Source organism: Mytilus edulis, chromosome 2 (assembly GCF_963676685.1).
Source record: "Mytilus edulis chromosome 2, xbMytEdul2.2, whole genome shotgun sequence".
NCBI lineage: Eukaryota > Metazoa > Mollusca > Bivalvia > Mytilida > Mytilidae > Mytilus > Mytilus edulis.
This window is the reverse complement of record NC_092345.1, coordinates 72,915,917-72,928,699: the sequence shown is the minus strand read 5'-3', so window position 1 is coordinate 72,928,699 and position 12,783 is coordinate 72,915,917. Positions and strand designations below refer to the sequence as shown.

The 12,783-nt window shown below is 32.8% G+C and overlaps 3 protein-coding genes across 7 annotated transcripts in view; all 3 read right to left on the bottom strand.

Moving 5' to 3' along the window:
• The window catches only part of LOC139512864 (transmembrane protein 245-like), a 34,102-nt gene extending 32,677 nt beyond the window's left edge, over positions 1-1,425 (bottom strand). For all 4 annotated transcript variants that reach the window (XM_071300800.1, XM_071300802.1, XM_071300801.1 and 1 more), the window contains exon 1: positions 866-1,425. In XM_071300800.1, coding sequence (XP_071156901.1) covers positions 866-1,375 — 510 coding nt within the window. In that variant the 5' untranslated portion in view covers positions 1,376-1,425. The remainder of the gene's footprint in view (positions 1-865) is intronic.
• Positions 1,426-3,682: 2,257 nt separating this feature from the next.
• Positions 3,683-10,498, bottom strand: LOC139511008 (uncharacterized). The gene is made up of 10 exons (XM_071297573.1): positions 10,448-10,498; positions 9,937-10,029; positions 9,362-9,479; positions 8,256-8,402; positions 7,585-7,692; positions 6,704-7,090; positions 5,915-6,126; positions 5,459-5,618; positions 4,615-4,721; positions 3,683-3,743 (listed from the first exon to the last, which is right to left on the bottom strand). Exons 1-10 carry the CDS (start codon positions 10,496-10,498, stop codon positions 3,690-3,692), a joined length of 1,437 nt encoding a protein of 478 aa, XP_071153674.1. The 3' UTR covers positions 3,683-3,689.
• LOC139512863 (uncharacterized) lies at positions 9,368-12,270 on the bottom strand. Of its 2 annotated transcripts, none has more exons than XM_071300798.1 (3): positions 10,672-12,270; positions 9,937-10,029; positions 9,368-9,479 (listed from the first exon to the last, which is right to left on the bottom strand). In XM_071300798.1, the coding sequence occupies exon 1, from the start codon at positions 12,216-12,218 to the stop codon at positions 10,677-10,679; it is 1,542 nt and encodes a 513-aa protein (XP_071156899.1). In that variant the 5' UTR covers positions 12,219-12,270; the 3' UTR covers positions 9,368-9,479; positions 9,937-10,029; positions 10,672-10,676. The 2 variants fall into 2 exon arrangements, with proteins under 2 accessions (XP_071156899.1, XP_071156900.1); XM_071300799.1 differs by having other exon boundaries at positions 10,676-12,270.
• Positions 12,271-12,783: the final 513 nt, after the last annotated feature.

Sequence of the window (12,783 nt, the reverse complement as noted above, 5' to 3'; positions counted from 1 at the left end):
CTTTTGTGCATTTATTTAATTTATTAATCATCATTAAATTTATTTCTTGTTTTTTTTCTTGATTTACTTATTTATTTTTTATATTTTTTTTGTCTCTAAATTAGAAATAAATACCATATAAAAAAATAAAATTTATTACATTGACATTGTCAGATTATTAATGTTCCAAATGCAGTAAGCAAGAACTGAACTAACCCACCGTATGACTATGACACAGACATAGGTAGTGGTAGTCAGTAAACACAGCCTAATAGTAGGTTAATAATCATTAGCAGATCATGGGGAGGGTTTCGGGGGTAGGGAGGGCCCCTTTTTATGCTTTTGAAATTAAATGGGGACATAGAGTTGGGACCCCTTTTTTTAAATGTCTGAAACCACCCTCTATAATTTATTTAACATACATGACATGTATGTGCAATCTATATTATAATGTCAGACATATTTACTTTAGCACTATCTAAATAATACTAGAGGTCACTCATTAAAACTTTTTAAAAAATAGTGTAAGACCACACATAGACTAAATACTTTTTCAATTAGAGTAGTGGATCAGTGGAATAACCTGTCATTTTTAACGGTGACGGCAAAGACTCTGAATAATTTTAAGTTTGCATTAAATGGCAAAAATTGGAACCTATATATATTCATATGTTCGTGTTAAGTGTTTCAGCTGCGCACACCTAAATAAGTATTTTTTGATAAGTTTAATATATAAATATATTATTATGAGATGAGAAATCATATACGACAATCGAAGATGAGGGGTCAGTAGAAGCCTTTGGCTTATGTAACGACCTGAAGATAAAGGTATAAAGGTACATGTATATTACTATTAATAATAGACTTCATTTCAAGCAAAACTTACCCAAAAGGATGTAAAATATCCCAGTGCATCGTAAACAAAATACAAAATGGACTGTAAAGCACCAAATATAGAATATACTGGACCAAAGTGCCATAATAAGTAGGCAGAGAAAACAGTTAACAGTCCTCCTCCCAACACCTTCAGATGGTCAACAATCTTAGAGTATACGGACTCGTACGCCTGATTTGCTGAGCTGAAAGGTAACGTTACGATTCCGACAACGATAGGGGTGCCAGAATTACGAAGCCCTGACAACCAATTCCTCAAAGAATTCGTCAAGGAGCGCTTGAAGGGGTACAAAAATGTACCACATAGCACAGACCATAATAATGGTCCAAGAAACGGTTCAAGGATAAAGTAGACTGCAATAGCTGCAGCACCTGCTAAAAGAACAAAAATGTTAGCTGCTGTTGTATAAATGGCTTGTTTAAATGCCTTATCATGGCCTTGTGGTAGGTTATTTATGACAGAATGAATAGAAGACCGAAAATTAACAGATGGAGATTCCATCTCTTATTTGTCCATTCGTAGTCTTTCGGATTACTTCTTCATTTTAAGGTAAAAGATAGAAAAAAAAACACAAAAAGTTACACGACCAACTCGTACTCAACCAACTCGTACCTTATTTTTACCAACTCGTACCGGTCTCACTAATTAACATACATAGGTACAATAAGCGTAAAGAAGCGACCAGAAGAAAAATATTAGCACAAGAAAGTTAATTTTCTATCAAAACAATATATTCAAATATCTTTATTACAAATGGAAGTTTTTAACGACCCGTTGACTGGCTTCTGCAGTATACATGCAGCCCTCGCACGGTCGGTACTTTATTCCTAATAAATAGGCCCATATATACATCAACACAAATCACAAAGTTCATGAGTACAATATCCACACAAACTCATGCAATATATACTGATTGTTAATAAATACATGTGATTTAGAACAAATATGTTCACATGATTATACAAATTATGTACATAGGAAAGGAGAGAGCTAGTGATCGCTAGTACAAAGAGGAATAACTCTATTTATTTATCTTAGCTTTTGTCTCTTTTCCTGTCTGATTGATCTGGATTAAAAAAACGGATCAATACCCAGCCTATAATCTAGGGCACTCTCAAATAAAATGAAGCCCATGTTCTATTAAATTAAATGAACAGTGTTGACGGAAACATTCACATCTGGACAAAATTTGATGTTTTCCTCTTCTTCTTCTTCCCGGTTACGAGTCGAACTCTATAAAAGTGTAATTGACTCGGGCGCATCTCAAACAGACAGGAGGCCACTCCTCTCTGGCCAAAAGTAAAAGTCCAGGAAAATCTGGATGGTATTTACAATAAAATATGCTTAATTACAACTATATACACTGGTTCTCCTGCTGTCTATTTGAGGTGTGGTTGGGTCCAGGGGATGATGTTCACTCTGGCCCTGAAGTCCTCTAGTGATCCGGACTCCACTACTGATTCTGGGAGTTTGTTCCACTCTCTTGTTGTTCTCGGGAAGAATGAGTGATAGAAGACGTCTCTCTTCACTCTTGTCTGTCTAAATTTGTGGTTGCCCCTGGTTCTACTGTCCCCTGATGCATACCCAGCAAACAATTCAACATTTTAAAAACGTTTTAGAAATGTTTTGTTTTGGTTTCTAGAATGTTTTATTGAAACGTTTTAAAAATAAAAATTTGTAGACAATTATTAATGTTTCAAAAACATTTTGAAGAAACGTTATATGGAACATTCAGAAAACGTTGAAATAAGGTTTTATGAAAAACGTTTCTGTCAACCTCTGAAAAACATTTTTAACACATTTGTGTAACAATGATGCATTAGTGCTACCACCATTACTTTGGTTTAAAAACTTATAATTGATTGTGCAGTGTTTTGTATATCATCCATTTCTTTATTTGTAATGCACCTGTTTAATTGATGAAAAAGCGACATCTCCATAAGCTTGGATGGATGGTTGGTTGTTTGTTTAATGACCAGTGGCAAGTCAGATGCATATTCTTAATGTGAAGATAATATTATTAGAAATTAATACTAACTGGGCTAAACCCTGTCTTGTAATAGACCAACATGTTTTGCCAGATTTTTTGGTTCTAGCCCGACAGGCCAACAAGTCTTTGTTCTAACTCATTTGGGAAGAAGCGACAAATAATAATTTTATTGTCATTGGTTTGGCAGGGCCAGAGTTCTAACCCAAGACCTCTTCAGTTGAGGCGAACACACTCACCATTACAACTTAAGCTCTAAAGGCAAAATATTCTTTATGAGAAAAAAAACTATGCCAAAGCAAATATAAAAAGAAGATGTGGCATGATTCCCAATGAGACAACTATCCACAAAAGACCAAAATGACACAAACATTAACAATTATAGGTCACCGTACGACCTTAAACAATGATCAAAGCCCATACCACATAGTCCGCTATAATAGACCCTGATAAGATAATGTAAAACAATTCAAACGAGAAAACTAACCGCCTTATTTATGTAAAAAAAAATGAACGATAAACAAATATGTAACACATAAACAAACGACAACCACTGAATTGAAAGCTTGTCAACCTCTCACTGTTTAAACTGGGTCCTGTTACCTTCAAAGTCAATTCAATAAGGTTAAATTCTTGCATTGACAAGGAGATTTCATATCTCTTTAAACGAGAATTTGACATATAATCATAATAATGTCAATCAATGATCTAGTTTATAGCCAAAGCTTCAATTGTTGCAGAAATTGGAATATAGTTTTTTGAACATCTTAAATAAACAGTATTGACAGGACTAAAATCAGTAGAATCAAGGTACATTAAATCATTTATTTATTCAGACTCTAATTCATCTTGTGTTATGGTCTGTCCTTTTCTTGCAGGTTTCTGAAATTATAAAAAAAGTAATTTGTTAACAAAATCAGTACTTTCAAGCACCCTATTAAAGCATTTAATTCTAGCCCCAGTTATAGTTGTTGTAATCCCTTTTAATCAAGCTCTCATGTATGCAAATTTAAAACTGTAAATTCAGAAATTATTGCGAGGTTTTTATTATTGCCAATAATGCGACGGAGTTGTAAACGCAATAATTAAAACTCGCATTTTGTAATATTTTAACTGAATTAAGCATGACTTTTTCTCAAAATCGTAAAAATTAAAATCGCATTCGAGTGTAAAATGACAAAATCGCAATAATAAATGTGCGCAATAATTTCTGAATTTACAGTATAATCAATCAAGGAAAACTTCTGCAATTTTTGCATATCAAGTAATTTCTAAGATGGGCAACAAACAAATAATATTTTACGTGTCAAAATCAAATGCTACAAACATTAAGTTTTAATTGTAGGATAAAGACAATAATTTTATTGTCAAGAACATGACAATAAAATTGAGAATGGAAATGGGGAACGTGTCAAAGAGACAACAACCCGACCAAATAAAAAAAAACAACAGCAGAAGGTCACCAACAGGTCTTCAATGTAGCGAGAAATTCCCGCACCCGGAGAGGCGTCCTTCAGCTGGCCCCTAAACAAATATATACTAGTTCAGTGATAATGAACGCCATACTAATTTCCAAATTATATACAAGAAACTAAAATTAAAATAATACAAGACTAACAAAGGCCAGAGGCTCCTGACTTGGGACAGGCGCAAAAATTGTCTTATCTAAGTATTCAAATTGCAAAAAATATACTTTTAAATAAATAAGCCTTTCAGATAAATGTAAAAGATATTCTATTCAATCGAAAAATACCTTATATTTTGGTCCTCCTGGCTTGTGCGGGGCCTGTTTTAGGAAGTCAATTAACACTTCCTCCATATCTGAAACCTTTGATTTTGGAAACACTCTTGCACAACATTCTGAAAAAAGTATTACAGATTTTCTTATTATATTTAACTGTATCGATCTTTTTTTTATATATAATTGGGACTCATATTTATGGCAGATTCCAAATCTATGGCATATGTGATGTTACAAATGTCAAACAAATCAAGTCTGTGCCAGATTTTCGTTTTTGACTATGGGAGATTGTTAAATTGCATCATTTTCCAGGGAAAAAAGGTAACAAATAAATGTCACAATTGAATAATGCCATATAAAATTGTCCCAGCCACAAAGATAGCTGAACCTTTAGATTTGAACTTCCAGTCGAAAGTATTTCCCTTGCCAACAATTTGCGGATGGTTTAAAGAAAGATTTTACTGACATGTATCATCCCAAAGATGAGGACGAAATCTGCTGTACCTGTAGAAGCCCCAGTTTTGCCATATATTTGGAAACAACAAAAATCTGCCATAGAATAGGAAATATCAACTTGCCATTGATTATGACATTAAAAAAATCTGACATAGTTTTGGGATGATGTGACGTCATATTTACCATAGATTTAGACTCTGCCGTAGATCTGGTACCCACCATAGATTTGAGTCCTATATATTTAATTACTTTATATAACGTTGCACTCTGTTTATGGATAAGTGAGAAATGTGATATTCAAATTTATCACATGAATTCTTTTTGAGATTAAAGTCAGATGAAAAATTTATTCTAATGTTAATGGCACTGGCTGTTCCACATATTTTTGTAATCAACTTACTCATGACTATCCTGCACAAAGGGTGACCTGTGAATGCCTCCTTCCCTTTTTGTCCCTTTAAACTGTATTTGGCCCATAACTGATTAGTGCCACACTTCTTCATCATCCGTCTTATACAGTCTGAACGGCTGTGACCACCTTGTGACACCAAATACTGGACCTACAAAATTACAATTTAGTCATGTTTTTATTTATGTATTTTCCGTGAAATTTAATGTTTGAGACACATTAAATTTTCTAAGATAACTTGCACAACAATACATAAACAGACTCTTTCAATTTGTATCTCCAATTATGTATGCTCTATGCATTTAACCTATGAATTCAAAAGTAAAAAACATCAGTGAAATTAGAGTGCATCAGTTTGATAAAAATAAAAACATAAAAGAAATGCTTTTTAAAGAGATGTCAAAGAGAACAAGAACCATATAAGAATAATCAGAGACACCAACTTACAAGTTTATTCTTGAAATGATCATCTTTCATTTTATCCTCAAGGTCCCTCATTTCATGTATGTAGTTGATGGGGTGCTGAATAACATCTTCCACAATACTAGTGGCCACAACACCACCATGTCCTGTTGCAGCCAGCTGTGAAATGGCAGTTTTAATTTCTTTGATGCCATCCTCTAATGTTCTTAATTTTTGAACAATAACAGTTTGACAGTCTACAAGACAAATTGATAAAAATCTTAGAGAATTCAGCTACTGAGCTGGAAAAAATATCAAATAGCCTATTTCTATGATGAAAGTAAGTTCTACAATTGTCTTGGTATGAAGTGCATGTTTTTTTTCTCATACATAACTACACTGGGTGAAATAAAAGCAACAAGTCTTGTTAACTAAACATATTATCAACTGAAGGTTTAATGTCATCTTCCCAAATTTTTGGGACAGACATACTGGCAATGATGTTCTAGACAATCGGAAATTATTGCCTGCTATTATGTTCACCTATAACACATGTATAAGGAGTTATTAAAAACATGATAAAGTTTTGTTTACCTTATTTACAGAAAATCAATAAATTTAACATACACTATACAGGATTTCAGACCAAAATGTGATTTTTATTTTTGAAAATGTGAGTACTAAATCATTGCATTCACAAGCTTGTCACATTTTACTTGATAATAAAATAATTTTCTATTTAAAAGAGTTAAAAGTGCTCTTCATTACATAAACATGATAAATGTATGTCTCTAGAATGATACATACATCATAAAAATGCCATAGAACACTTACTACATGAGGAGTCTTGTCTTGATCGACCACTTGTAGATGGAACAGGCCTATATGCTGAATCCTGTCTTTTTGAGACATCTCTATTTGGTGTAACCACCGATGACTGATCAGGCCTACATGTAGGACTTGAGTTAAGTCCTCTTGATACCTGTACATTTCTATTAGGTGAAATAAACCTAGATTGGCTAGATTGATCAGGCCTACACGTCGGACTTGAGTTAAGTCCTCCTGATACATGTGCATCTCTATTAGGTGATATTAACCTAGATTCATCAGGCCTACATGTAGGACTTGAGTTCTGTGTCCTTGACCCATCACTGTCTGGTACAAATATAGGTGCCTTGGGTGCAGCTGGAAGTTTTTTCCTTGGTTCCTGTACACTTTCTTCTACAATATACATTTTATATCAATAATAACACCAAAATGCCATTGAATATAATCATATATCATTCATTTCTAATGCTTAACCATATGATAAGTTAAATTTGTGAGACCCCCTAAAAAAATATGGAAGTCTATTATTTCGGATAAACCATCAAATCTTGGTATACAATAGATTGGGCTTATGCCTTATCTCAAGGATGTATTACATATCCTATACAAAAATTGCACCTTTTTGTATGCACAAAAACCTCTAGATCTGGGCCATATGGGTCATGGGGAAAATGTAAGAGACAACAACCTGACAAAAGAGCATGTGTAACAGATTACAGAGTGTAAAATAGGATGAAATAAGAATTCTATTAAGACTAACATAGGAAAGTCCAACCCTCACCATAAACATCACTGCTATAATTTAAGCTGATATGAATGGTGCACAATTGTGTAAGAGTCTGGTAGAAAATGAGACTCATTATAAGGGTGGGAATAGGAAAACATACCATCGTTACTGTCAGAATCTCTTTCTTCACGCTGTCTTTTTTTTTTTAACCTTCTCTGCTTTTGTACATGCAAGCTTAAGTCTGGTAATTTTTCATTATCCTGCTCTTCTGAAAGAAATTTTACAAATAAATTAGAGAATCAACAGCTGTGCTATGAATGATCACATGAACAAGGATCTAGCAAATTTTAACATAATTTTAGTCATTTTGAGATAACTTCAAAGTTTGGTGTCCTTTACATGTATAAAAATAAAACGATGTCAAAAATTCACTCAATTAACTTGTTTTGACTGTTAAATCTCACTTACTTCATGAATTTTCTTCCCATTATTCTAAAACGTCCATGAACATTCAAAAAGGCAACAGTTAAAAATGAAACGATTTTAAAACGGAAAATTGCTTAGCCATCTGAGGGATTTCTTTCAATTTTGAAGATAAAATTAAAACTATTGTTTTGTGACAATATTAAAGTACAAGTAATTGCAGACTCATTTCAAATAAGAGTTGCACTTGTTTTATTTAGCATGAAATCATTTTGCATTTTATGATTAAGTGTCTAAACAGCTATAGAGAATTTTATGCATGTGTAATACATGGTTAATAAAGCATGTGAGTTACTTTTGAAAATATTTTTGAAGACATAAAAATAGCTTTTCACCAAATATACCAACCTCTATTATTTTCATCAGAATCATCTGAGATTAATCTGTCAGGCTTACTTATTACTCTTCCCTGTGCCACTTCCTGCTCTATTTCTGACTCGACATTACTCGTAACTTCAAACTTTTTGCAGTATTGATCTGCTTTATCATAGTCATCTGTTAAAACGTAAATGAACATATAAGTATTAACAATTTACTTGTTCATATATAAAAATGATTGTCTTTTACTTTAAAAAAAAAGAAGACATGAATGAAATACATGTAAGAACTTTAAACAATAAAGTGAGAACATAATCAATAACCATGCATGGTTATACAATACTTGTATGTATGTCTTAACTAGTCTATATTAACTAGTCTATATATATATATTGGATGGAGAGTTGTCTCATTGGCTTTCTTGCCATATATCTTCTTAAGGTAGATTCATGGTATACCGCCATCTTGAATTGCACAATCGCAGTACAAAATCGGTCTAATTATTTGCCTAAATCTGCAAATTTGGAGACAGATTGGCAATTCAATAGTTAGACTATTTTTTCTATTTGAAGACAAATTCTTAATTAATTGTATTATTCAAAATATTTTAACAAATATCAATTTTTTTGGTATAAAAATTATTTTTTTTCAAATGAGCCATTTAAGGGGAAATAACTCTTTTAGTACAAAATTTATACTGGGCTAATAGGGAAATTTTTTATTTTTACTTGTAGCAAGAAAACAAGTTCGGTGACACCATGTTTTCTTTTTATTTTCTTAAAACATATTATGAAACCTTTCTTCTCACAATTTATTTCATAATTCTACCTCATAGAATTTTTTTTATGCACACTAATGTGTTTTTTCATGAACAAACTAACCAAATTTTGGCAATTTTCAACGACCCATAGCTTGAAAAATAGCACGGTGACCCATACTTTTTATTAAATTTTTGAAAAGAGCATAATAAAATCTTCATTTTGGTAAATTATGAAAAAATTCTGTCTCAAAAAATATATACTTGTGATCTACCTTAATTCTATGTAAAATTTCTGTCTATGCCCCAAGTTTAAAAAAAGTATATATATATATATCCTTCCCTGATAAACTGTATTCTAGACCATCAATTTGTTTACCTGTATGATGAAAAGTTCTAATAGGATGGGCGATCCACCTTTCCTTGTCTGGTATCTCTCCTCTTCTAATTCTTTGGGCAAGATTTATTGTGGTTGGGGGCCAGTAACAAACTGCATCCTAGAAATATAAAGTAAACAAATCTCAAACTCATAATTTATCAACACAATAGTTGATTTTCACATCAGACTTTTGACACAGATAATTGTAAGCTTGATATTACCTTTTTCCTGGACTGGAGAACCATGAAATTCAATATTCAACTAATACAAAATTTCTATAGCCTTGTAGAGACTTCAGCCAATCAACAAAAATAAATGAATACACAAAAGTATAGTATGTAGTGAAAATCTAGTTTTTCAACATAAAATTATAATACACTAAGATGTTCATAAACTGAACTGTAGACAGGTGTTAAAGTAATTATGAACAGGAGGTGATTTAGAAACTTGGTGACCGGCAGTACAAACACTGAGGAAAACTTCTGTACTAATACTATAAAGGATGTATGAAAAAGTATACATTGTACAGTTATTTTTTTAAAAGAATGTTTTAAAAGTTACAAACATTATATTACCTCTCCAGATCCTTCGAGCCATGATAAGTGCACCACTTCAACTGATTTTTCTCTTAGAAACTCAACAACAACATACACATTATGGTTGGACATCTGAAAGATAATGAAAAGTAAAACTAGTTAAATACTGAATAACATGTACAATTAAATACAAATAAATGATGTTTCAGCTCATGGTGGCTACATTGATAGAATCTATTTCATCTGCATAATACAATGTACTTCACATCACATACATGACATATAAATCATCTTCTTGCCCATTCTTTAATGCACAATGCTTTCCATTTAAGTGTTAGTATTATCTACATGTACATTTGTACCATGCTCTCTACACTATTACACATACATGCATGTTTCTGTAACTAATACTTGTACATGTCTATCTAAAAAAATGTACATGAACATGCAAATTTACATGATTTGGTACAATGTACCCTTTTCTTTCAGCACTTAACCATGTTATCGTTGGGGAAAACACATTTATTACGGAGTAATTTGCTTGTCTCACCAGTTGGAGATTTAGTTCTGTGGGTAGAGCTTTGACAAGTCTTGCATACATGTTATAAATAAACACACACACACAGTCTGTGCCAAACAATTTGAATTTGAGTTTGTCTGATTGAAAAAGAAATTTGACGTTTTTACTACATGTACAGTAAATTTTTAACATGTCAAATGTAATTATGTATATTATAATGGAGATATATATTAGCTCTATTCACTTTTACTTACTCACATTACATTTCATGCAGTATAGTTAAAAATGCTACTGGTTCATTCTGGTCCATATCTATGAGCATTGCCCTTTTGCCCAGCTTGTCAGGTGACAGGAGCTTCATCCTAGTATTTCTTGGTGAGGCTTTATAAACCCCAATCAGTCTTGAATCGCAAGGTGCACGGAAAAGTGGTTCTGATCTTTCATAAACTCTACACAGCAACAATAATTTTTCAGGATCATTTGGATCAACTTGTTGAGTCCTTGAAATGATTTCACAACACTGGTTATTGTCCATGACAAAAGCATTGTTTGGTTGTTTAAATTTTAGAACACTTGACCTTCGAAAACTTTCTTCTCTCTTGGTACTATTGAATTTTTCCAGCTCATCTAATCTTTTCACAATTTGTACCATGGGACTCCTTCCTGATCTTACCATTTTTTTTAATTTCTGTAAATAGTTTTCAAAGGCAAATGCTGAACATTCATCTAAATTTCCATATTCTTTAGCTTCGTCTGTAATATGAAGTAAGCTGTGTACATTGTAAACCAAAAACTCTGGACCATAAATTATTCTTGCACTTTCAACGAAATACTCGAGCAGATTGTGTGCATAGTCAGCATGATTTTGGACTGAACTTGAACAAACCAATATTGATATTCCAACACTTAATGCCATGAAATTCTTATACATATCTGACCTTAAAATGTCTTTCAAGACAATTTTGCCAGTGTACAGAAGAAACTGCCTGAATTCAGTGGCTTTCCATCGATCAATTTCATCCATGTTTCTTGGTTTTCTGGCAAAAAATTCAGGAACAAATGATCGTAATCTAACTAGTTTGCGACCTATTTCTTGAACTTGTTGATTGGACAGTCTAACATCCAATTTGCCTCTTTTCCAAGTTAAAAGTAACTTCTTCATTACACCAAGACATACTAGGTGCATGTAATCTAAAGGAAACTGTTTAATCATGTCTAATTTGTCCATTGGTAAATCACAAAATGGAGAGAGATAATTGTGATGTTCTTGATTTAAAGAGTTTCTAAATGTTTCATTTGTTCTTAAGGTCAAGTTATTAATATCTTGGTAAGTCATCCTACCAATCCAATTTCCTTTTTGGGCACATTTATCACAGCCATAGTAGCCGCAGTATAGTTTAGTTCCTTTAACAAAGGCTCTAGCAGGAGCATCACACACTATGCCTTTCAAATTCACTTTAATAGTGCGATTACCAGAAGGAAATCCATTTTGAAGTACATTGTCTAATTCTCTTATAGTTTCTCTCAAAAAATCTAGATTTGATGGCTTAGATCTTCCTAATGTTAAGGCAACTGGAAAAATTTGAACAGGCTTGATGTGAACCTTACAAATGACAGGCCACAGAGATGTGTTAGTGCTTTTGAACAATGGCAGACCATCAATATTGAATGATAAGCTAACTTCTGACAATTCACTCTGTTTTTCTTCTGACAGCGAAGAATAACACGATTGCAGCTGTTTAACTATACCAAAAAAAATATATTCCATGCCTGATTTAATTTCTGTTGTCACATTTTTCATAGTTCCTAACAATGTTCTGGCAGTCAATGGCAATGAAGAGTGTCCATGCTTTTTTAAGACACCTACAATGTAGAAGAGCATCAACAGCATTATGTTCAATTGAATTTTCATTCACCCATTGAGCAAGATCATTTGCTAAAATAGTATCTTTTTCAAAGTCTTCTTCATCAGAGTCCAAAATATTTTCTATGTCTGTGGTTATTGAATGAAAGTGAAACAAATCAGAATCATCTTCTTCAAGATCAATTGTAGGAAAACTGTTATCTGACACTGAAACAATTTCTTCTGGTTCATGCGACGCCAACTGTGGACAAGTATTGAATGATGAACTACAAAGGCTGTCCACATCTTCAACTTCTTGTTCATGATTGAAGTGATGCTCAACATCACTGTTGTAATTGTCAGATAAGTGTTCTTGGGTAATAGCATGACTAGACGACTGCCTCAAAGCTCTTGAAGCAGCTATCCACTGTCTCTTGTATTCTTTTCTGTATTGTTTTCTACTTGTGCAGGTATCATCCATACTGTAAAGAACAAAAAAAAAACTCATGCAAACATGCAAATT

Excerpts from the sequence above, each read along its gene's own strand:
- LOC139511008 (XM_071297573.1), bottom strand. The coding sequence starts at position 10,498 with ATGTATGCAAGACTTGTCAAAGCTCTACCCACAGAACTAAATCTCCAA. Across the intron at positions 6,127-6,703 it reads AAGACAAGACTCCTCATGTA|ACTGTCAAACTGTTATTGTT; the intron begins GTAAGTGTTCTA and ends TTTGTCTTGTAG. Across the intron at positions 4,722-5,458 it reads TTTGTGCAGGATAGTCATGA|AATGTTGTGCAAGAGTGTTT; the intron begins GTAAGTTGATTA and ends TACTTTTTTCAG.
- LOC139512863 (XM_071300798.1), bottom strand. The coding sequence starts at position 12,218 with ATGAAAAATGTGACAACAGAAATTAAATCAGGCATGGAATATATTTTT.